General features: G+C 45.2%; 1 protein-coding gene across 1 annotated transcript; it reads left to right on the top strand.

Moving 5' to 3' along the window:
- The first annotated feature begins 17,642 nt into the window (after positions 1-17,642).
- FZD5 (frizzled class receptor 5) lies at positions 17,643-22,712 on the top strand. Its single transcript, XM_012752120.3, has 2 exons — positions 17,643-18,273; positions 18,543-22,712. The coding sequence occupies exon 2, from the start codon at positions 18,797-18,799 to the stop codon at positions 20,552-20,554; it is 1,758 nt and encodes a 585-aa protein (XP_012607574.1). The 5' UTR covers positions 17,643-18,273; positions 18,543-18,796; the 3' UTR covers positions 20,555-22,712.
- The last annotated feature ends 2,779 nt before the right edge of the window (positions 22,713-25,491 follow it).

Raw genomic sequence — 25,491 nt, 5'->3', positions numbered from 1 at the left:
TTCAGTCCACCCTCCAAGTCCCCACAGCTGTACATTTGCAAAGTGCTTTTGTATCTAATTGCTCATATAATCATCATAATAGTCTCAGAGGGCATGACCTCATTGCTATTGGTGGGTAGCAAACAACCTCAAAATTCAGAGGCTTAAAACAGTGATCACTTCCTGCTCCAGTTCCTGCATCTGTAGTTCGTTTGGAGGCTGGCTGTGCAGACCTGCTGATCTTGGCTGGGTCTGCTCACATGTATTTCTGGGCCAGCAGGACAGCTCTGTTCTAGGCTGGGCTGGGCTGAGGCAGCTTCCTGGGGGCAGCTCTGCCCCACACATCTCTCATTCCCCTTCCAGGACCAGCAGGGTAGCCCAGACATGCTCTTCTCTTGGAAAAAGCAGAGACACAAGGGAGCCATCCAAACACACAAGGACATTTTCAAGCCTCTGTTTGTATCACACCTGCTGGCCAAAGCAGGTGTCATGGTCAGAATCAATGTGCAGGGAACATTCTCATCTCTTGACAGGAGGGGCTATCAAGTCACATGGCAGAGGGCACTTAGAGGGAAGGATGAAGAAAGGAGACACTGATGCAAACAACCACAGCCTCCAGGTACCAAGCCATTCTGGATTAAGCTAAATTTTTTTCTTGCCTCCAAGAGCAGGCCCATTCTCTAAAGCACAGTCTCCCCTTCACATAGGTACCCTGAGCACATGGGTGTCGCAGAAATGGTCACAGAAGGCGCTTCCTTTGCTGGTGACTTGGGCACAGAGGCTGCGCTTTGGCCTGCTGCAGCAGGTGAATAGAGAATGAGGCTGACAAGCCGCCACTGCCTCCGCGGTAACCAGCTGCCCCCAGCCCCCAACGGCTTCTTAGAACGGGATTGACTGCTCTGGGAAGAGAAAAGTCACTGAAGGTGTCATTTATATTGAGAAAATTTCTCTGAAAAAAAAAATCAGTGAGCAACAAACCAGACACTTTGGCTTGAAGGGAGTTTAATAGCAAAAGGACGAGGGAAGACCGAACAAAGCAAGGTCAGGGTGCATGGAAGAGTCCCACCTGCGAGGCGGGAGGTGGGAGAGAGATCTAAGCAGAAGAAAACATTTTTTTTTAACAATACCTAGAAACTCTAAAATAATCTTAGAGGAGAAATATGGAAAAGCAACAAGGCTCACATTTTCAGAGATTTGTTTGGCTTTCTGGAAGTGCTTAAGAAAGACGACTTACACTCGTTAACACCAAGTTTTCAAAAACTCCTCCAAGAGATTTCTTTCACCACCCTACCCCTTTCGCTGCCAGAATAAATACGCTAGGAAGCCGATCGCATATGACATGAAATCCAAACAAACTGAACACACTCAGGGAAACCCGAGAGAATCCAGTTTCCAACTCGGATGGCTGTGATCCTCAGCCCTCTGCCTGGTTTAGATTATGAGCTCAGTATACGGAGACTTTTATAATTACAGAAATGATAATATTCACATGTGAACATGCTATGAATGTTAAATCAGATAATAACAGCAACATTACTAGCCACGAAGTTGTACTTAGGCCACAAACTTGCGCATCTGAGGCCGAGAACAAGTAGGTGAAAGCCCCTCCTTGCTCAGTGAGGGCCTTACCAGCCTTTCCCCGCGAGTGTCTGGGCTTTCTAATTTGCTCTCGCTCATCTTGACGCTATCAGTCATCTTTGTTGGCCTGTTTTTTCATCTGTAAAACCAGGAGGTAAAACCACAGGATCCCCTGGGTCCATTCCAGCACACAGAAGTGACCCTGATTTTTCCTCACTGTCATCCCAGCTCCTTAAGCTGTGCATTGAATGAAATCAGAGTGGCATTTGTCTTTGTCCAGTATTTCACAGCAGGGGTTAAGTTGGCACAGATATTTAAAATAAAAAGCACCACTGAGTTACAGCAAGAAGAATCCCTGCAAGTAAAGGGTCGCCAGTTACACACTGTGGGCCCCGGAGCCAGTTACTTTATGCCTGGGTTTCCTCATCTGTAAAACAGGGTAAAACAGGAAAACCTATTATTATTGAGTGTTGTGAGAATTGAATAAGATCACGCATGAAGCATTTAGTAAGATTTTCTTTTGCTAAGGAGGGAATGCTGAGAAAAGTTGTTTTTAAATAAAGGATCTTGTAAAAAAAAAAAAAGTTCAACCCTTTTCCATCCTCGTTGATGTGCTAATGTGAAATGAGACTTATACATACAGCACAGGAGGTGGCAAGCTGGGTTGAGGCATAAGTGCAGCTTGGGTTTCCTCTTACTTTATTTTGGTTTACTTGTATCTTCACACTTGGCTTAGTTCATCCTACTTCCCCACCTTCAACCAGTAAGGCAGTGGTTCCCAACCTTGGCTGCACATTAGAATCATTTGGGGAGCTTTAAAAAAATGCCTATGCCCAAATTTCTATGCTGTTAGAAGTCAGTGTTAGTATGGGTGTGTGTTGGGGGGCGGGGGAGACCAGAAGCAAACGTGCCTTCTGCCCCTGGGGTGCTAGTGAAGTTCTGATTCCTGAGCTGGATGGTGGTTACACAGGTTTCTTCGGTTTGTAAGAATTCATTGAGATGCACACGTAGGATATGTGCACGTTTCTACATGTATCATATACTTCAATAAAAAGTTAAACACAGATTCCTATGCTGAAGTTGCACTGAAGACCAGTGAAACTGACATCTTTAGGGGTGGGACCCTGGCATCAACATTTTTTTAAAACTTCCCAGGTGATTGCAAAGTGCAGCCGAGGTTGAAAGCTACCGCAAAGGTCCTTCCCGGCCCCAGCAGGCACAGATCTCAGAACTGGCATTTAAGTTGATAGTGCAAAGTCCATGGAGCAGCCAGAAGTCGGTGGGATTGACCTGGGGTTTTTTTAGGCAGGTCCAAGATCCAAAGGTCATTGAGCAGCATGGTGGGGGCAAGAGCCCAGGACATGTCTAGAAATCTGCATTCAGTCTCCAGCTCTGCTACTCACTGGCTGAGAGACTTTGAGCTTGTCATGCAGATAACCTCACAGAATTGTGGCCACTCACACTGGGACCTCTTCTTACGTTGGGATGGACGTCCCTTCCCATATATCAAGGGTTCCACCAATGAGCTATTATTATACCATGTTGCCAGTTTGAAAGGAACCCAAAAGAAGCCATGTGTCCTTGTGTCTTTTTTTTTTTTTTTTTTTTTTTTTGAGCTTCTGCTGCAATCATCGACTTTCTTCTTGCACATTAATTTGCAAACTCCCAGGCCCAAGGGCATGTGCATGGAGAAATGGTCACTATGTGGCAGCCCTTGTCTTCTGCATCTGACTATCTGTTTGGCAGGGCTTACCTAAACCAGCCCAGATTTGCATTTCTTGAGAGAAGGACCATACATTTGTCTGCACTTTGCTCTTACCTCCACCAAGATCTCAAGAATACTAGAGTCAAAAAAATTCTTCCCTATGTACTTCCTGAATCTTCATTTTATTTCAACAATTGTACTTCAGTTTTCTTCTCTTAATATTTGGTGAAATAAATGATAATCTATCCTGCTCAACATAACTCCTTTATATACTTGAACAACATCAATGTGTCTTTTCTTTCTTCTTCCTTAGTTCTATATTTCAGCATTTCAGGAATTTTGAATGGTTTCCCTGGACTCTCTTCATTTCCCTGCATTCTTTTTTATAAATGTGGTTCCTCAAAACTGTAGCTCTCTTGAGCACTCAGTAAGTATTATTAGACAAAGATTTAAAAAATAACTCAACAAGCACTTATTGGGGCTTGCTACATAGAAGATTCTGGGTTGGATAGTGTATACTATTGATTCCCTACTTAAAGGAGCCAAAAAACTGTGTAAATTCTTTTTTTGCAAATATCATTGCCAATTCGAAGTTTTCTGCTTATGTTAGAGTCAAAGAATTTTTCTTAAAAAAAAAAACAAAACTTGCCGTCCTTTACAAATAAACCAGAGCTGTTTGTCTCTGTTTCTATGTTACAAAGACTAGAATACTTTATTACAACTGGTTAACTAATTTTGTTGGAAAAGCCTGAATACATTGCTAGCTTCAAAAAAAATCTCTTATTCAATAAATCATTGAGGATTGAGGAGCAATGATATACCTGAAAACTAAATGTAAATCTCTCCTCTCCACAACGTCCAAACTGGAGGAGTCTGCGTGTTCTGCAGGAAGGAGTGAGCCGGGGATGGTCAGTGCTGTCGGGGTTCTGAAGAAGAGGTGGCGAAGGCTGGAGATGGTCAGTGCTTGTGATTTAGGCTGACAAGGAGCCACCAGTCACCTTAAATGGCAGGAGGACCACTTCTGACATCTCCCCAAGATTTTTCAAGCTGCTTTCTGGAGCCCACAGATCTCTTCAGAGCTTGCATTAGGACTTTTAGCAGAAATTTTTAAAACCTTCTTAGATACAACACAAAAACACAATCCATGAAAGAAAAATAAAAAGATTTATGTCCAAATATACAAAGAACTCTTAAAATGTGACAACAAGAAAACAAACAACCCAATTAAAAATGGGTAAAAGATATGAACAGTCTACAGATGGCAAATAAACAAATGAAAAGATGTTTAACATCATATGTCAATAGGGAATTGCCAGTTAAAACAAGAATGAGATATCACTGCAGAACTATTGAATGGCTAAAATTCAAAACAATACCAAATGTTGGTGAGGATGTGGAGCAACTAGAACTCTCATTCCATTGCTGGTGGGAAGGCAAAGTGGTACAGCCACTTTAGGGGACAGTTTGGCAATCTCTTACAAAACAAATCATCATCTTACCTTGCAATCCAGCAATCGTGCTCCTTCACACGAAAGCTTATGTCCACCCAAAATCATGCACATGGATGTTTATAGCAACTTTATTTATGATTGCCAAAACTTGGAAGCAACTAAGATGTCCTTCAATAGGTGAATGGATAAACAAATTGTGGTATATCCAGACAATGGAATATTCAGCAATAAAAGAAATGAGCTATCAAGCCACAAAAAAGACATGGAGGAATTTTAAATGCATATTGCTAAATAAAAGAAGTCAATCTGAAAAGACAGCATACTACACAATTCTGATTATGTCACATTTTAGAAAAAGCAAAACTAGAAAGACAATAAAAAGATCAGTTATTACCAGGGATTTGGGAGAGGGTGGGAGGAAGAGGTAGAGCACAGGAGATTTTTAGGGCAGTGAAATATTCTATATGATACTGTAGTGGCATATACATGACATTATATTATATATTTATCAAAATCCTTAGAACTGTACAACACAAAGAGAGAATTCTAATGTAAATGATAGACTTTAGTTCATCATAATGCATTCGTATTGGTTCATTAACTGTACCAAATGGACCACATTCATGCAAGGTGTTAATAATATGGGAAACTGAGTCTGGGAGGGAGGAGGTATATGGGAACTCTACTAGCTGCTTAGTTTTCTGTAAGCCTAAAACTGCTCTAAAAATTTAAAGTCTAGGCCAGGCGCCGTGGCTCACGCCTGTAATCCTAGCACTCTGGGAAGCCGAGGCGGGCAGATGGCTCTAGGTCAGGAGTTCGAAACCAGCCTGAGCAAGAGCGAGACCCCATCTCTACTATAAATAGAAAGAAATTAATTGGCTAACTAATATATATATAGAAAAAATTAGCCGGACATGGTGGCGCATGCCTGTAATCCCAGCTACTCGGGAGGCTGAGGCAGAAGGATTGCTTGAGCCCAGGAGTTTGAGGTTGCTGTGAGCTAGGCTGACGCCACAGCACTCACTCTAGCCTGGGCAACAAAGTGAGACTCTGTCTCAAAAAAAAAAAAAAGACTAAAAAAAAGAAATTTAAAGTCTATTTTTTTAAATGTGCACCCATTTCTTGACCAGTTGTGTATACACCACTTACACAGTAAACTGTGTTTGCAGAGTGCTTTCAGGCAATCCGTGATGTTGTGGCATAGCCAAACAGGAGTAAAGGGGCTTTAAAGGCAGCAAGCCCATCCTTTAACTAGAGTGTGAGGAGGGATGTAGAAGAGAGAATACAACGTGGTGTTTGGCTTCCTCTTTTTTAGCTACAACCAAGGAGTCATTGAGTGTTTGCAGGCAGTCCAGTGGGGTGGCAGCATTCTGAGAAACAAGCCACACTTAGGACTTGATTTAACCACGTAACCTAAATAACCAAATATCCATCCTACATGATCTTCAGTTTTCCCACTTATACAAATGAAAATATTATTTGTCTTCAAATGTCACTGTGATGTTTTCAAGCCTTCCTTGAGGAACTTAACAAAAACACCAAACATTACTGCAGGTTACGATGATGACAAGGAAGTGAGTGTGTGCTCATACAGGACACAGAGATATGTTAGTAGGGAAGCCTTCTTTAGAATACATATTTTCGAAAAGCTTTTCTGGGCACTAGATATATTATATATTATTTTACTGCTTTCATTGCCCTTATTCTCCTACTTGTTATCTGAAATTTTGTCCAAGATTCTTTACCCTCCATGAATTAGAAAGACCTCAGGGGTTCTATTACCCTTGCAAATAAGTTCCCAAATGGTGACTGCTTTTTTCTTCTGTCTGGATAAAAAGGCCTGGGGAGAGAATTCAGATTGAGATTCACCTGAGTCGTTCCTCCTGCATTGCTCACTACGACAATGCTCTTTTTTCCTCTATGAGGTGACCTGTAGCAGAAGCTGTCACCCTGCCCATTCATTCTTGTCACTTGGTGTGAAGTTGTCCCAGCACAAACATCCGGCAATGCAACTGGGAGATTCTACACTGGAATTGATAGGCTCACAGAAGTAAGACCAAAGGGAATTTGGGGGGCACCCCAAGGACTCAGGCTGCCAGACTGTCACTTTACAGCAGGAATATATTACAGTGGGAATATATTTTTGGCAATGGAAGCCTAGTTGGGATTCTGTTTTTGGAAAAAGATTGCTTTTTTTTTTTTTTTTTTTGTGGGGATCAGGGGTGGAATATATTTTTGGCAACTGAAGTTGGGATTCTGGTTTTGGAAAAAGATTGCTTTTTCAATGGGGGGAGATGGTCTCTGCAGCCCCACTTTAGAGCCAAAAAGGCACACTACAAGTTTAGACTGCAAATCATTCCTTCCCATGAATTCCTGTAATAGGTGTTTCTAAATGACTAGCAAATACATAGGATCCATAGAACGCTAGAGGCAAAAGGGCTCCACAGGACCCTCTGGTAAAATCTCCTCATTTTATAAATGAGGAAAATGATGCCCAGAACAATTGAGTCTTGTGCCCGAGGGCACACAGCTGGCTCACAGCTGAGACTTGAGTCCAGATTGCACACGTCCTAGTCCATTGCTCTTCCCACTGGCTCATGCTCCATTTAACAGCCCTACAATAAGATACCCATTTGCCTCTTGCAGAATTTAGAGACTATTTTTTAAAAGCTTGGAACTAAACCTGCAACTAATTAGAATGGAGTGCCCCACCACCTTTAAGTTATCAACTAAAATCCACTGCTCCATGTCCCAGCGCGCCCCAGGCCTTCTGGGTGACCAGCTCAAAGGAAGATTATTGTCTCAACTCAGTTCTCTGTGTCTCGGTACCCACAAAATGGAAATCGCTTTACTTGGGGAAGAACAAGAGGATAAGATGAGATGAAAAGGAAGCATGTTTAAATGGATAAAAGGAGGTACTTTTTTCCCCCACTACACACAATTGACCTGGGGAACTCACTGCAGCAGGATATTAAGATCAATGGTGAAGATTTGTGTTTTAAAAGATTAGACATTTCCCATGCATATCATCAACAGCAAGATTCAACAGGATAAAAGTAAGACGGATGAAAGTTCTCCCACTTCAGTGCATACGTTGATCACCAACTGGGTCAGGTAAAAAGAAAAAAAAGTTGTCTACCTGATTATCTAAGGTTTCACAGGAAGGTAGATTTGGGGGTATCTGGCTATTCCATTTGCCACTACTGTGTAACAAATCTCTCCAAATTAGTGGTGTGAAACCACAGCCATTTATGCTCATGGATGCTGTGGACCAGGAATTTAGAGAGGGCAGAGTCAGGGTGGCTTGTCTCTGCTACATGGTATCTGGGGCCTTGCTGGTAAGACTTGAACACCTAGGGGTGACTTGAGCCTGGGGGCTGGAATCATCTGGGAGCTTCTTTATGCATGTGTCAGACACCTGGGAAGACTTGAAGGCTCACTCAGCTGGGACCATCAACCAGAGCACCTACATGTGGGCTCCAAGAGGGAGTGTCCCAAGAGAACAGTGTTTTAAGGGTGCCAGGTGGAGGCCACATCACCCTTTCTCCCCCATGGGGGAATGGCAAGGTCACATTGCAGAGGAACAAGTGGATGGGACAAGGTTTTGCAAAGCCATTTTTGGAAAATACTATCTGCCAGAGGAAGGTGGGGAATGTGAGATTGAAAGAACACACAATCTAGTGGGAAAAACTGTTACATGAACAGGTAATCACAGTATAAGAAAACCACACGCTAGTTGTCCCTCCGCCTTTAAATACTGCCACAGAATTCTTTTTTCCCCTTTTATAAGAGTCTTCCCACAAGATTGGAGTCTCCATGCCTCTGACCTGTTCCCCACTGCATATCCTGTGCCTAAAACGGTACCAAGTACATCAAGTGTGTTCAAGACATATTTTTGGAAAGATTGAGTAAAATGCTGTTAATAGCGGAGGGCAGCAGGACTGTGGGAGTACAGGCAGTAACAAATAACTCAGGCTGATAAAAGTGATTCAGGTGGGTCTTGAATGTTTTCGCTAAAAAGGGGGAAATAAATTCCTGTCCTTAAGTCTCCTCCAGAGACTTCCATTAGCCAAGTGTAAATGGGCATATTCTCATCCCAAGTGTACAGGCTGCATGAAGTAGCTGGATGCTTTGGGTTGCAAATGACGGAAAACACAGTCTCCACTGGCTTAAAGACTAAGCAATGGATCGTGTCACATAACAAGACTCTGGAGGCAGGCAGCCCTGCTAGCGCCCTTCCTTGGTGTGTCGGCTTAGCTCTTGCGTGGTCGCAAGATGGCTCCCACGTGGGCAGCATCACATGCAGACAAAACAATATCCCGCAGGAGAGAGGAATGTTTCTTCTTTTGAGTAAAACCTTTTCCATAAGCCCCTTGATGGACTTACCTCATGTTAGCCCTCTCCCCTGTGGGCCAGAATTGTGATACATGCCCAGAGCAACCTTAGTACTGATAAGGAGAGGCAACACGGTCATTTGGACCAGCCATGGGTTACATCTTGAGGCTTTCCCTGACGCACACGGCTGTGCAGAGGAGGGTAGATGCCTAGAAATCAAAAAACCAAAAACAAAAGAACAACTTGGGTTCTGTTGGGAAGGAGAAAGGAGAGATGACCCCGGTAGTAATCGATAGTGTTTGTGAGATTAAGCTTGGAGGAGGTTAAGGCTCTGTTTTCTTTGCAGGAGAATATTACTTAACGCTTTTGTTTTTTGTTTATTGTTTGTTTCATCTCCTCTGTCCTTGTGCATTAGTAATCAGTTGAATAAATCAAGCACAGTATCGATGAAGAAGTGTTGTGGGAAGAGTGTACATATGGATCTAACTAATTAAAAAATACTTTGATTAGATGTGAGTGCACTTTCAGATTCAAACTTTGATTCAGTTGCTTCTGTTACTCTTAATAACCCCAGCTGTCCGCCACTTGTACCATCCTCTCTCCTGGCTCCATGCCCTTTGCTTGGGCAGATTCCTCTGCCTAGGAAGTCCTCTCCTTTCCGTCTGTGGTAGGCACTAAGGATTGACTGTCGTGGCCTCCATTCTATCCTTCTTCTAGGAATCTAGTGGGAGAGATTGAAACCCTCAAAACTACATTTCCCAGACTCCCTTGAAGGTAGGATGTGGATCTGAAATAAGTTCTGTTAACCAGGTGCCCTCATCTGAGATTTGGCAGGCAGGTGCAAGACAGAAGCATCACTCTGCAGGGGCTGCTGCTGCTGGCGAGCAGGGGAGCAAGATGGTGTAGAAGGTGTGTAATGCTACTGCTGGACACAGTGTCCCTTCTGAGGGTCCAGTTGCCAGTTTTGTGGGCCTGGCAGGCAGTGGCATCAGCAGCATCATCACCTGGTTTCTGGAGCACAGCCACTCTGGGAGACCCTTGAACACAATCCTTCTGGGATAGCCCCTGGCATCTACCCCTCCAGCCCTTCCAACATTTGAGGAATCCCTGCTTGATTCTCAGTATTAAAATTAAAATACCTAGAGTGGTTTCTATTCCTGTACTAAGCCCTAACTGACAAATCACCTAACTCATATTCAGCCTTCCAGGCTAGCTGGGTCTTCCCTGAACCACCAGGTTGCACTGAGCTCCCCCAATGCTCTACTTTGTAAGCCCAGGCCTTCCCGTGTCCTTGTCCCCTGGGGCACCAGTGCGTGGCTCACAGCAGGTGCAGGGTCCGTGTGTAATGAACTGAAGCTTCCTCTGCCAAGATACCACGAAGTTCGGAAACCTAGTCTCAGGGGCGCTCCACCTCGTGTCTGGTCTGCAAAGTCCAAAGAACAAGTTGGCTCTGAACTTATACTGGATTCTAGATGAATCCAGAGCCCTCAGCTTTTCCACACCTTAACCCTGCGCACAAGAGGCCACACCAGAATCAAAGATTCAACCTGGTCCCCAGGAAGAAGGTGCTACAGAACAAGGGAGATTGCTTATGTCAAGATTTACCATCTGGTAGTTCTCAGGACTGTACTTAATGAACAGTTGCTGCTAGGCCTACAGGGAGGCCTGCAATTATGGGAGCACTGGCTTTGGAGTCAGGAAAACCCAAGTTGGAGGGTATGCAACCTTCAGGAAGTTACTCTGCTTGTCTGAACTTCAGTGTTTTCGTCTATTATATAAAATGGGAACAATAAAGTCAACCTAACAGGATTCTTGGGGCTAAAAAGGATTATATACATAAAATGCTTAGCACAGTATGTGCACATAGGAAGTGCTCAATACTCATCAGTTGCTGTTATTATGGTCATCATTGTTGTTAATACATTTGAGCACAATTCTGTTGCTTTATATGGTGTTTCCTTCAGTCTAAACAGACTCAGATGGAATTAGCCTAGAGTGCACTTCTCTATACCTGCTCCATTTTACATACGGATGCAATTAATTCTTTTTGCAGAAGACCCAGCTAGGCCCAAGTTTGAAGCTGTATTTGGGAAACAACAAAACCGTCTATGTCAGTGGCATTCAATCCTAGCTGAAAACAGGGTTGAGGGTTAAAAATAAAACAACCAACAACAACGAAAGAAACCAAGAAACAATGTCTGGGTCCCTCAACCAGAGATTCTGATTTAATACGGCCCCAGCTTCGGTGATTCTTAAATCTCCCCAGGTGATTATAATGTGTAGCTGAGAGCCCCTGATCAATGTGGGAAAGATTAGTACTTCCATTACCTCCGGGAGAAAAAGCAAGCTGCTCTTACTTTTCTATAATCTCCACCACAATGTAGTAGGGGAAGAGGACTAAGGATTATAGTTGAATTACTCCACTTATAATGTGGAGAAGATATTCTCATTATAAACCTAGGAAAATGGCTCATTGTGTTAATCCTCTGGTTTGTGTCTTGAGGTATCTGATAGGATGGGAAGAGGAGGGACCAGGGATGCTCTAGGATAGGTTAGAAGCTGGTTTGGAAATGCCTGCGAGGGAGTCAGGCAGGCTAGCGGGTCTGTAGCCTGTGCCAGCACGTGTGCACACGCATGGTTGCTGACATCAGGTGTGTGCACTTTGATCCTGGGCAAATGAAAAGATCCCTGCTTTGGGATTATATTTACCAATATCTAAGTGCCGGAGATAACTGGTGATAACTGGGAGTGTGCTCAGAAATAAAGTATATCTGAAAAACATAGCTCTTTATTTTTTTTCAGTTGTTAAAAGTAATATACAAAAGGAAATACAGACAATTGGGAAAACAGAAAAATAGAATGAAACTTAGGAAAAAACTAATACTAATAGCTAAGATCTACATAGACTTAGGTGCTATGCATGGTTCTAAGTCCTTTACCATATAAATTCATGTACTCCTCACTACAGCTTCCCGAGGTAGATAATTATTTAATATTTTGACCACCATTTCACAAATGAAGGAGGGCCTGGGGCTGTCCGGTGACTTGCCCAAGGTTGCCCAGCTAGTAAGGGCGGAGCAAAAATTTGGACTCAAGTTGCATTTTTTTTTTTTTCAGAGACAGGGTCTTGCTCTGTCACCCTGGATAGAGGGCAATCATAGCTCACTGCAACCTCAAATTCCGGGGCTCAAGCAATCCTCCTGCCTCAACTTCCAGAGTAACTGGGACTCACAGGCACATGCCAAACACATCTGGCTAATTTTTCTATTTTTTTGTAGAAACAGTCACGTTACATTTAACAAAGTATGGTCAACCTCAGTAGATAGTTTATAAAGTAAGCCGTATTCAAGGATTCAATACCAATTGTTAAAGTTGCAAAAGTTAATCTCAGTTGTCAGTCACTCATTCATTTATTTCACAAATATTTATTGAAGGTGTCTACATATAGCATGCCATTCCAGGCTCCATTATCAAGATATTGAATAGTATAAAAGGATACCTGTTCATTCATTCCTATAACATTGAACTCCCAAGAATCTCAGTAGAATAATGCATATATAAACAACATAAATCTAGGAAGTTTAACAATGCTATAACTAGCTGGGCACAGTGGCATGCATTTGCAGTCTCAGTTACTCAGGAGGCTGAAGCTGAGGATCACTTGAGCCCAGGAATTTGAAACTAGCCTGGGCAATATATCAAGACCCCATTTCAAAAAAATAAAATAAAAATTTAAAAAACACTCTAACTATTCCCTGATGACAAAATATAAAACCAATACTTCAAAACATACAGAAAGTTCACATATCTATTAGATGGAATATTTAGCATTATCCTCTATATTTTCATTAATCAATAAACACACCTTGGACAATAAGTTAAATTTCATGAGTTTGGCTTTGTAGAATTATGTTTAATATAACAGTAGTATCTTCAACTCAGAAATTTGACTTTTGATGGATGGATGGATAGTTGGGTAGATGGAAGGATACATGAATGAATTACTAGACAAGGATGCTTGGCAATGTTCTTCGTGCTTAAAAATTGCATCTTTAAAAAAATTAGTGTTTTCTAGTTTGTTGAGTAATAAATTATGACTCAGGAGAAATTCGTGTTTTCAAAATTTTTTTAATTGACAAGTAAAAATTGTATATATTGATAATGTACATGATATTTCGTATATGTATACATTATGGAATGGCTAAATCAAGCTAATTAACATATGCATTGTTGCACATACTTATCATTTTTTTGTGGTGAGAACACTTAAAATCTATTCTCTCAGCAATTGTTTTTTAATTTCAAAGTATTACAAGGGTACAAATGTTTAAAGTTACATGGATCACTTTTGTAATGCTTGAGTCAGGGTTATAAGTGTTTCTGTCATCCAGAGAGTGTTCACTGTACATGCTAGGTAGGTTTTCACCCATCCCCTCCTCCCTGATTGATTTTCATTGGGTCATACTTCCCTCTATATACATGTGTGCTCATTGGTTAGTTCCAATTTAATAGTGAGTACATGTGGTGTTTATTTTCCCATTCCTGAGATACTTCACTTAGGATAATGGTCTCCAGTCCCATCCATATTGTTGCAAAGGGCATTAAGTCATCCTTCATGGCTTGGTAGTATTCCATGGTATACACATACCACATTTTGTTAATCTACTCATGAATTGATGGGCATTTGGATTGATTGCACATCTTTGTGATTGTGAATTGTGCTCAATAAACATTCGAGTGCAGGTGTCTTTTTGACAAAATGACTTCTTTTCTTTTGGGTAAATACTTAGTAGAGGGATTGCTGGATCGAATGGTAGGTCTACCTTTAGTTCTTTGAGTACTCTCCATACTATTTTCCATAGAGGTTGTACTAATTCGCAGGCCCACCAACAGTGCATAAGCATTCCTTTCTGTCTGCATCCATGCCAGCATCTATTGGTGTTGGACTTTTTAATAAAAGCCATTCTGATTAGGGTAAAGTGATATCTCATTGTAGTTTTAATTTGCATTTCCCTAATGATTAGTGACATTGAGCATTTTTTCATGTGTTTATTGGCCATTTGTCTATCGTCTTTCGAGAAGTGTCTCTTTAAGTCTTTTGTCCACTTTTTAATGGGGTTGCTTAATTTTTTCCTTGCTGATTTGCTTCAGTTCTTTGTAGATTCTGGTTATTAGTCCTTGATTGGTTGTATAGCTTGTAAATATTTTCTCCCATTCTGTAGGTTGTCTATTTGCTCTATTGATTGTTTCCTGGGCTGTGCAGAAGCATTTTAATTTAGTCAAGTCCCATTTATTTATTTTTGTTGTTGCTGCGATTGCCATTGGGACTCTTCTTCGCAAATTATTTTCCTGGGCTGATATCTAGAAGAGTTTTTCCAACATTTTCTTCTAGAGTTCTTATGGCTTCATGCCTTACAGTTAAGTCTTTTATCCATCTTGAATTAGTATTTGTGAGTGGTGAGAGATATAGATCCTGTTTCATTCTTCTGCATGTGACTTTCCCAGAACCATTGATTGAATAGGGATTCTTTCCCCCAGTATATATTGTTGTCTGCTTCGTCAAAGATCAGTTGGTTATATGTGGATGGTTTTATGTATGGATTTTCTGTTCTGTTCCATTGATCTATGTCTCTATTTTTGTGTCAATGCCATGTTGTTTTGGTTAGTACAGCATTGTAGTGTAGTTTGAAGTCTGGTAATGTGATTCTTCCAGATGCATTCCTTTTGCTTAAGATTGCTTTCACTATTTGGGCTCTTTCCTGGTTCTAAATGAAGCATAGTTATCTTTTCTAGATCTGTGAAATATGATACTGGTATTTTGATAGGGATTACACTGAATCCGCAAATCACTTTGGGAAGCAATTTTCAATTACAATATGTTGTTATTAACTGTAGTCACCATACCATGGTGCTTGAAAATTTTGATTTCTACCCTTTCCATAGGCTAAATAGATAACTTCAAGCAAGTCATTAGTCATGAAGTTTCTTCATCTGATTTTTTGTGAGGATTAAATGAGGTAACATACATGAAATATTTAGCACCCTGCCTGACACAAGGTAAACAGCATATTTTAAACTGCCTTTGAATTGTAGTGATATATAGAAAAAAGCAAAAATTAAAATGGTATAAAAACCTATACAATACAAACTAAGTCTCTTTTGATAAAATTTTCTGCTGTTATTACTACTATTAGTGATCTCCAAGCAAAGATAAGATTTTGCTGTTAAGAAGAAAGGTTTAGCCAGGCGCTGTGGCTCACGCCTGTAATCCTAGCACTCTGGGAGGCCAAGGCAGGCGGATTGCTAGAGGTCAGGAGTTCAAAACCAGCCTGAGCACGAGCAAGACCCTGTCTCTACTATAAATAGAAAGAAATTCATTGGCCAACTAATATATATAGAAAAAATTAGCCAGGCATGGTGGCACATACCTGTAGTCCCAGCTACTCGGGAAGCTGAGGCAGCAGGATTGCTTGAGCCCAGGAGTTTGAGGTTGCTGTGAGCTAGGCTGACACCACAGCACTCGCTCTAGCCTGGGCAACAAAGCGAGACTCTGTCTCAAAAAATAAATAAATAAATAAGAAGAAGAAAAGAAGAAGAAAGGTTTACAAACCAGTAAATAACATTGTCTGAGTCTGAATCAAGTGAAAAAACACAAGAATTCTGGCTAAATTCCAGTGTGAGTGATTAACATTCCAACTTCAAATAATTTTTATTATTAGCCAACACTTGTCCATCCCCAATAATACACACGTTGCAGAAAGGGCATAGAATGAGACAGGCCTCCCTTGGCATGTTCAGTGCGCATACTTTCCACTGAGGGTTCCCTTTCTTTTTGACTGCTATTCCCACTGCTCTTCAACCCTACCTACTTTCAACTCTGGGATGTTTGCTGACCCAGACTTCTAAATTATCTCCAAAAAACATACAAGTGGCGGGTTAGCTCAGTTGGTTAGAGTGCCATGCTAATAAATATCTCCAAAAAACAAAAGAGAGAAAATACGAACACCTGTAGAATTCCAGGGAATGAAAGATGTACACTTGAAACATGTATTAATAGTTTTGATGTCTGTGAAGTGATTGGTATTTATTCCTTTTTAACTTTGAGGCTGGGATTAATATACAGATCCTTTATTACTGTCCACAAAGCTTTGCAGGAGGGAGACGGGGCTTCTGCAATTTGGTCTTCCAGTCTGTACAAATGGGATCCAGGACAGGAGATCGACAATAACCTGAAGCTGATCTCAGCCATTTAGTCCAGTCCTTAGTCCTTCGAGCGTCCCCAGGCCCTTCTGCCTATTTTCGCCTTTTTCCCAGTGGAAGGAAGGGGTGGGGAAGCGGGGAAACAATTTAAACCCTCTTCGTAAGCGTGTGAATGAATTTCAAGTATGCCAAACACCTCAGTCTTCCAACCTAATTAGAACACTTAGAAAAGAGGCACTTTTAGGACATTTAAAACTTGCAGCATAATAACCCATCTGGAGAGCGCCGCTGTGTGTCCCTGCTGTCCTTGCGCCACCCACCCCCAACCCCGCGCCGGGTGCGCAGCTTAGCAGCGGGCAGCGCGGAAGGGCCCCAGCCCTGCCCAGCTCAGAGACTTGAGTAGGTGTTGCTTCTCTCTGCGGGCGACTCCGGAACTGCCTGCGATTATAAACCTCGACTGACAAAGGACTAACATGTGAGTCTTAGAACGAAACTCACTTTCTTGCCGTAACAGTGAGACTCTGTTATGAGATGCGAAAGTACAAATGCAAAGGTAAAGGTCGAAGCCTGGGAGATATGGATAGTACACGGGGGAGGGAATGGTTACTATTGGGAATGCCCGGCTCCCTGGGTTCGGATCCCAGGTTCGTCATTTGACGCCTGCTGTGTGCTACGCGTTCGGAATACTGCGGTGAACAAGATTGTCGAGGTCGCCGCTTTCCTGGAGGGACTATCAGGTTGGTTGCCTTGGTCAAGTTCCTAAGTCTCGGTTTCTTCATCTGTAAGGAGTACGTGCCTACAGCACTGTTGTCAGGACTGGGATCTTGTTTCGGGAGGTAAACGGTTAACACGCTGTTGGGCACACAGTAAAGGCTCCGGAAGTTTTCGCGCTTCTTTCACCCAGTACCAAGACAGCGCAGAAGGGAGACAGGTGCCACAGCTGGGAATGATGCTTTGAGCAGTTCTTTTAAGCAAGTGCTGGACTCTGTAAGGATGTTTAGCTGCAGAAAGGAGACCCAGGAGGGGCCCTGGAAGCAAAGGTTGCTGGCTAGCACAGTGCAGGAAAGTGAGTCCCGCACCCACGCACTCGAGCGGAGAACTCTGGAAGAGACTTCTGGCAAAGGTTTCCCGCCCGGGTTCTCAAGGCGGCGTGATTAGCATTCGCCCCGCCCCCGCCGCTTCCCGGGCCCCGATTGGCCAGCGCTCCTCGGCGGCCCGCTGCGGGCGGGGCCGGAGGGCTCCAGGGGAGAGGCCAAGCCCGGGGGGCAGTGGGCGGGGACCCGCGGAGAGCGTGGCGGGGCGGCCCACCAACCGAGCCCGGGCCCGAGGGGGCGGGGCCGGGGCGGGGCCTCCCGGCGGGCATTAGAAGCAGGTGACCCGGGCGGGGCGGAGAGGGCAGTCAGCCCGCGGCCGTGCCTGCGCCGCCGCTGCGCGCCGTTCAGTGCCCGCTGGAGGTGGACGGAAGGGTGCGAGAGCGCGTGGGAGGAGCCGGGCCGGGCGCGTCCCGAGAGCGCCGCCACCGCCCCCAGGAGTCCGCTGGAGCGCGGAGCCCCCTGCAGGGGAGGAGGCGAGCGGCGGGCGGGACGCGGCGGCGGGCGCGCACCATGCAGTCCCCACCGGGCCAGCGCCGGCTGCTCGCGACGCTGTGAGGCGGCGGGGTCCTCCGGCCGCCGCATCCTGCCTTCCTCCCGCCCAGGTGCTGCCGGGCGCGCTTGCCCTTCGTCCGGCACCCGGACCCCGGTGGAACGCACGGCCTGCCCCTGCCCTGCTCTGTCTAGATCATGCAGGGGGCCCCTGAGGAGGAGAGGGCGAGTGACCGGTCTGCGCCGCCCATGTTCTGGGGGCGCCCCCCTCTCTGAGACGCCCCCACCTGCTGCCATGTGCCGCCGCCACGGGTACCCAGCCTGTGGCTAAACTTTCCCGGCGCCAGCCGGCTCTGAGTCGCGTTTCAGAGCGGAGTGTCCCGGGGACGGAGAACCCAGGCTGGCTGCGGACTATCTGCTCCTCTCGGCGGGATCCGTGGAGGTGAGAGCCTGCGCCTTCCCTTCCCCTTCCCCTTGTTCTCCGGGTTCATGTGCCTTTTTCCGGAGGGCTGAGCGCTCTGGCCTCGGGCCATAGCCTGGAGGGCCCAGCTAGGAAAGAGAGGGTGGAGGAGTCAGTAGTTTGGTTCCAGGAGGTGGAGGGGAGGAAAGGAGAAGGGTTAGAGATTTAGGGACCGCCTGCGGGGACCGAGCCGTTGACGCCCCTCTAATTGGGAGTGGTTGCAATTTTTCTTCTCCCCCTTCTTTTTAAAGAGTCCTTTCCCTGGAATTGGAGCCCTAACCGTCCCTCTCCAGCCCTATCCGGCGAGGAGCTGAGCGCTGCCAGCCGAGGCAGCGCCTTCCCGAAGCAGTTTATCTTTGGACGGATTTCTTTAAAGGAAAAAGAAACCAACAGGTTGCCAGCCCCGGCGCCACACACTGGACGCCGGAGGGGGAAGCCCGGCCGGGATTCCTTTGCCTGTGTTGGCCCCTCTCGGGCTGCTGGAGGCGAGGGGAGGGAGGGGGCGATGGCTCGGCCTGACCCGTCCGCGCCGCCCTCGCTGCTGCTGCTGCTCCTGGCGCAGCTGGCGGGCCGGGCGGCTGCCGCCTCCAAGGCCCCGGTGTGCCAGGAAATCACGGTGCCCATGTGCCGCGGCATCGGCTACAACCTGACGCACATGCCCAACCAGTTCAACCACGACACGCAGGACGAGGCGGGCCTGGAGGTGCACCAGTTCTGGCCGCTGGTGGAGATCCACTGCTCGCCGGACCTGCGCTTCTTCCTGTGCTCCATGTACACGCCCATCTGCCTGCCCGACTACCACAAGCCGCTGCCGCCCTGCCGCTCCGTGTGCGAGCGCGCCAAGGCCGGCTGCTCGCCGCTCATGCGCCAGTACGGCTTCGCCTGGCCCGAGCGCATGAGCTGCGACCGCCTCCCGGTGCTGGGCCGCGACGCCGAGGTCCTGTGCATGGATTACAACCGCAGCGAGGCCACCACGGCGCCCCCCAGGCCCTTCCCGGCCAAGCCCACCCTCCCAGGCCCGCCCGGGGCGCCGGCCTCGGGGGGCGAGTGCGCCGCCGGGGGCCCGTCGGTGTGCAAGTGCCGGGAGCCCTTCGTGCCCATCCTGAAGGAGTCGCACCCGCTCTACAACAAGGTGCGGACGGGCCAGGTGCCCAACTGCGCGGTCCCCTGCTACCAGCCGTCCTTCAGCCCGGACGAGCGCACGTTCGCCACCTTCTGGATTGGCCTGTGGTCGGTGCTGTGCTTCATCTCCACGTCCACCACGGTGGCCACCTTCCTTATTGACATGGAACGCTTCCGCTACCCTGAGCGCCCCATCATCTTCCTGTCAGCCTGCTACCTGTGCGTGTCGCTCGGCTTCCTGGTGCGCCTGGTCGTGGGCCACGCCAGCGTCGCCTGCAGCCGTGAGCACAGCCACATCCACTATGAGACGACAGGCCCCGCGCTGTGCACCGTTGTCTTCCTGCTGGTCTACTTCTTCGGCATGGCCAGCTCCATCTGGTGGGTCATCCTGTCGCTCACCTGGTTCTTGGCAGCTGGCATGAAGTGGGGCAACGAAGCCATCGCGGGCTATGCGCAGTACTTCCACCTGGCCGCGTGGCTCATCCCCAGCGTCAAGTCCATAACGGCGCTGGCACTGAGCTCCGTGGACGGGGACCCGGTGGCCGGCATCTGCTACGTGGGCAACCAGAACCTGAACTCGCTGCGCGGCTTCGTGTTGGGCCCGCTGGTGCTCTACCTGCTGGTGGGCACGCTCTTCCTCCTGGCGGGCTTCGTGTCGCTCTTCCGCATCCGCAGTGTCATCAAGCAGGGTGGCACCAAGACAGACAAGCTGGAGAAGCTCATGATCCGCATCGGCATCTTCACGCTGCTCTACACGGTGCCGGCCAGCATCGTGGTGGCCTGCTACCTGTACGAGCAGCACTACCGAGAGAGCTGGGAGGCGGCCCTCACCTGCGCGTGCCCGGGCCCCGACGCCGGCCAGCCGCGCGCCAAGCCCGAGTACTGGGTGCTCATGCTCAAGTACTTCATGTGCCTCGTGGTGGGCATCACGTCCGGCGTCTGGATCTGGTCGGGCAAGACACTGGAGTCGTGGCGGCGCTTCACCAGCCGCTGCTGCTGCCGCCCGCGGCGGGGCCACAAGAGCGGGGGTGCGATGGCCGCTGGGGACTACTCCGAGGCGAGCGCGGCGCTCACGGGCAGGACCGGGCCGCCGGGCCCCGCCGCCGCCTACCACAAGCAGGTGTCCCTGTCGCACGTGTAGGAGGCCGCGGCCGGCAGAGGGACCCTGGCCGGGACGTTGAGGGGAGGGGTGGTTTTGTTTGATAGTTTTGCCAAGGTCACTTCCGTTTACCTTCGTGGTGCTGATGCTCCCTCCCGGGACAACTTGGAGAGAGGGAAAAGGGGCGGTTGCAAGGGCGTACCTGTCCCACTTCTCAGAGGGGCTCAGCTCACGTGTATTCTATTTTGCGTTCCTTACTACCTTCCTTAGGGGAACCCTCTTTTAATTTATATGTATTTTTCTTAATTTGTAACTTTGTTGCGTTTTTGGCAACAAAATTTACCTTTGCTTTGGGGGCTTTACAATCCTGAGGCTGGCATTGTAATGAAGTTCCACTTGGTTCAAGTTTCTTTGGACTGTGTGGTCTGAATTGGGAAAATGTATTTCCTATACGTGTGTCTTTTTTAAAAATGTGAACAGTGAGAGTTTGGGTTGCTGTGACTGGGAAGTTGTCCGTTGTGCTTTTTCAGCTAGTTTCTCCTTCTATTGCTAGCGGTGTCCGAGTTGCTTTAAAGTGAGCTGCTGTTTATAGCCCCAAGTCATACCAAGGAGGGGATGATAAGGTGGTTAGGGCCTCCTAAAAGTGACAAGGTTAGAGGAGTGCTTAGTGGTTTTGTGTTCATCCTTAGCCCTGTTTAGGGAGCTTTGGCTTTTTCTCTGTAGTGCTTGTAACGAGATTCTCATTCTTAACAGCACAGTGTTGTGTTAAAGTTAAAGGTAGCATTATGGAGTGTCTGGTATAAATATTTGCAATAGTGAGAATCTAAGGGGTGGCAATTGATTGCGCTTGAATTCTAAACTGGTGAGATGGCAGCTTTGCAAGGGGGTGTGGGTGGTTCTTAATAGGCTTCAGTGATCCCTATTTTTTTTTAAAGGAACTTGTATTATAATTTTGATAAAAGTATAAAACTCTCTTCTTCTGGAAGTACTGAGTAATAGTTGCTGAAGGGGGCTCCTTTTAAATTTAAGGACTAAAATGGATATACTTCCAGTAATTAAAGTAAATTTCCAGCACTTATCTTCTCCCCTCAGCTCCACCTCCTTTATCATGTTAAACAGTCTCTTTGCTTTTCTTATTCCTCCTCTCCTGGAGAGCTGTGATTAGAAACCACACCCACCCTTGAATGAAGTGCTTGAACTGGGGGAGGGAGGCCGGCTACCTGTGAACAAACACTGGCTGCAGTGAGGGAAAATAAGTGTCCCTGGACTTTGGACTAGTTTATGGCCAGATATTCTAAAAGCAGCAAGACATTGCTCTCTGGAATCTCTGAAAACAAATGAGACCCACAACATGCTTACATAAGCTTTCAAAATGTGGATCAGTGTAATAATGCCGTCACAAGAGGGAAGCTCCTTTTTGCACCCCCACCTCTGTATTTTTCTTTTCCTCCTCTTCTGAGAAAGCCTGTGTGTTGATGATTACACACACACACACACACACACACACACACACACACACACACACGCTTCTTTGCTATTAGAGAATTCAGTTTGCTTTACTAATCTGTTTAACCATTCCTTCATTCATATATGAAAGCCTGTATATTGATGAATATACACACATACACGCAGAGGTTTCTTTGCTATTAGAAAATTCTGTTTGCTTTTCTAATCTGTTTAACCATTCATTCATGAAGAGTGTGAGGCCATTACTGGGGAAGGGGGGTGACAGTGCATCAGCCAGCAAAATACCAGTGGCCAGGATTGAGTGGGGACTACATTTAGGAAGCTTAAAATGGCCAAAGCAGTTAAAATGTGAGAAAGCCTCCCTAGGAAAACCACGGAGTCTAGACATTTGCACCTCATTTATACCAAAGTTGGGAAAATAAAATTTAATCCTAGGTCAGCTTTTACTTCATTAAGCAGACAAGTGCACAGTTCCCATAGGGAATTTAAACATTTGCTGGTGGCAGAGACCTAGTCTTGTAGTTTTAAGGACTCTCAAAAGCTGTTCACATTTATAAAAATGCACTGTTCTTACACAACTTATCCTCTGAATCAAAATTAAAATTTCAGTGGATTTGACAAAGCCTAGTACACCTAGCTACAGAACTTTGTGCCTATCTTATTTCTCTGCTTATTCTTCTAGAAAGAAGCCTCTTCCTAGAATCTTGAAATAAATCCCCTGTTTGAGCACCAATTCCTTTCCTGTTTTTCAAATGCCCTTGTCTGATCACCTTGAACTCTTCTCTCATTTGTCTTCCCAGAATGCCTTGGGTCATCGTGCCTGATTGGGGTTGTCCCCCCTTCCTTCCTTTTCTTTGTGGGGGAATCTAGACGTGATGGGCAGTGTACCCAAAAGTTGTGGGATGAAGTGGATGAAAGTGATTGACTTCATGTTTAAAAAAAATTTTTTTTCAAATTTTAGCAACGTGCTAAACTTTAAAAAATAACTAACTTGCTAAAAAATAAGAGTTGAAACAAAGCCTGCTAAACCCAAGGGGAGGCAATGTAAGTAATGCTCTTTGGGAGTCTAGTTCCAGGCCAGCTTTCAGGGGCACTACTGTTTTGTCTCCATTCTCAACCCTCATCCCCCTCTCTCTTCCCTCATCCCCTAAAAAAAAGAGAGACAGAGATAAAGGCTGTTTCCCTAAAGTCTTACCAATGTCAGCCACCCCAGGGGAGGAAAATTGGATCTATATATGGCCACCCCCTATTTCCATCCATATACTTATTTTCCCCGGATTTGCATTTTATTATGAAAACAATTGTAAAATGAAAGGTTATGGGGTAGTTCTGCTACTTTTTCCACAGCTAGCCTTGAGAAGTTGGGGAGGACTTGGGGCCCAGTTTAGTCTCTTATGTACAGCTTCAGGGCTGTCCCTTTCTGAGTTCAATTTTAAGCAATGTCTCACTTCATAGATTAGGGGGTCAGGATTCAGATAGGTGTCTAAATAAACTAGTGGGACCTCTCAATGAATCAGATTAATGAGATTTTAGAAAGTCTTTTTATATCATTTCCCTCCCCACATTTTAAAGTTGTCTAAATTGGCTGGAAATAATTTTTCCTGGTGCCTTATTGGTTCATTCTTGCAAACCTTTGTCATATTTTCACGTGACCATTGCCAGCTATCAGGGCCCGTGTGCGTGTGTTGTGTGTAATTGTGTGCATGTACAAGCTTAAATAATGTGCCGACAGCACTGTTTCAAAGTTGGTATTCATTAGGCTGTTTCCTCCTGGGCCAGGGCTGCACTAAGCCTGACACTGGCTGCCGGGAGAAAACCTCCTGGCTCACACACCGAACCGTGACCTGCACTCTGCAGCACAGAATGGGAACCCCAGAGCTAGGAAACGGAGTTGTATATTTTAATGAACTGCCACCCCTGCTAAAGCAGCTTCTTTCACTTTTGTGCTCTACAGAAAGACCAAGGGGTGGGGGGAGGGAGGAGAGACAAAGCTTTGAATAACTGCTTTCTAACACCGAATGTGGCAAACAAGACAGAGAACATCACAAACATAGGCAGGTGTGTGGGACAGTGGCTAAGAATTGCCTGTTCCCTCCACATTGCCCTTTCTTGTCTACAAAGTCTGATCAAGTGATCCTGGGAAAGAAATCTGCCTGGGTTGGGGAGGATGGTTCAGAAAGAAGAAACTACCAAGACATTAAAGAAGGGTGAAGGGTAGGCAAGATATAAAAGTAACCTGACTCAAAACTCTCAAAAACTTCTAGCAGCTTGATGACAAATTACAGGATTTATTTCAGCCAGGATAACGTCTGTTTGTGGTACATCATTTAAGACAATATTACTTCATATTGTTACAAACTGTTTGTATAGTATGTACGTTCTGTGGATGTGTATATACATAATATATATTATATATATGAGAGATTTAGTGACTTTTGATACGGGTTTGGTGCAGGTGAATTTATTACTGAGCCAAATGAGGCACATACCGAGTCAGTAGTTCAAGTCCAGGGCATTCAATACTTTTTATGATTTCCATATATGTATACTGCCTGTCCCATGCAGTATAGTCACTGTCATGTTAAATCCAGAACTTACAAATCAGAGCCAGTGATATTTTATTTGTAGACAATCAACTTGAATCTATAAATTATTACTGGCAGTTGATTATAATTCTGAATCCATAACACTAACAAAAGCAAACCCAGAGCATCTTGATAAGAAGTTTTTGTTTTTGTTTTGTTCCTGGGAGTCAGTAGAACAGCAGTTGTATGTGGTTATGTTAGTCTCAAGATAATTTGTTGACCTTATTATTTCAGAATAATTTTGTATGTATTTGTGGGAAGGTAAAATAATGGTTTGAGATTTTTATCAAATATGGAGATTAGTTATTTATGAACAACAAAGAAATGTCTATTTTTGTTTCTTTGTTCCCAATTAATGTAGATAAATTTTAAAATGCATTAAAGCAATGGTAAAGAAAATAAAAAGATGCTGTAGACGTCTTTTTCTCCTCATGTTTTTATGGAGAGACACACTGCTTTCTAAGAGTATCTGAGGAGAGAAGTACTTAAAATATAAACAGCAAAAATTTTATTAGTAAATGAAATCCAGCCAATTCCAATCACCAGAAGCAGAGCTAATTAAAGCATGTTTTACTTGAATATACGTAGGTTTTTCCTGCCAATACTGCGTTTGTTTCATGATTCACTTGAAGAAATGAAGGGAGGTACACGGAAGAACAGAGTCATTGCCTGAGATTGCACCCTATTTTATAAACCCACCGTTTATACTGAACCTACTTGAATAGAGATGGTGCTGTTCTGTGTTTCTGGCTGGAGGGCAGGAACTCCCAAAACTTTTGCAGCAGTTGGATCCACAACTTGGTATTGAACTCTAAATACAAGTCGAGAAGCCAAGATGAGAAGGTAGAAACTGATTTAGGGTTGGCTCCTCCCTGATAATCTGGACAGATGCTTAGTAAACCTGAGACACTTGTCACACTACCTTCT

The sequence above is a fragment of the Microcebus murinus genome, chromosome 8 (assembly GCF_040939455.1).
Source record: "Microcebus murinus isolate Inina chromosome 8, M.murinus_Inina_mat1.0, whole genome shotgun sequence".
Classification (NCBI taxonomy): Eukaryota; Metazoa; Chordata; class Mammalia; order Primates; family Cheirogaleidae; genus Microcebus; species Microcebus murinus.
Note: the sequence above shows the minus strand (reverse complement) of the source record. Positions and strands in the feature narration are given on the sequence as shown.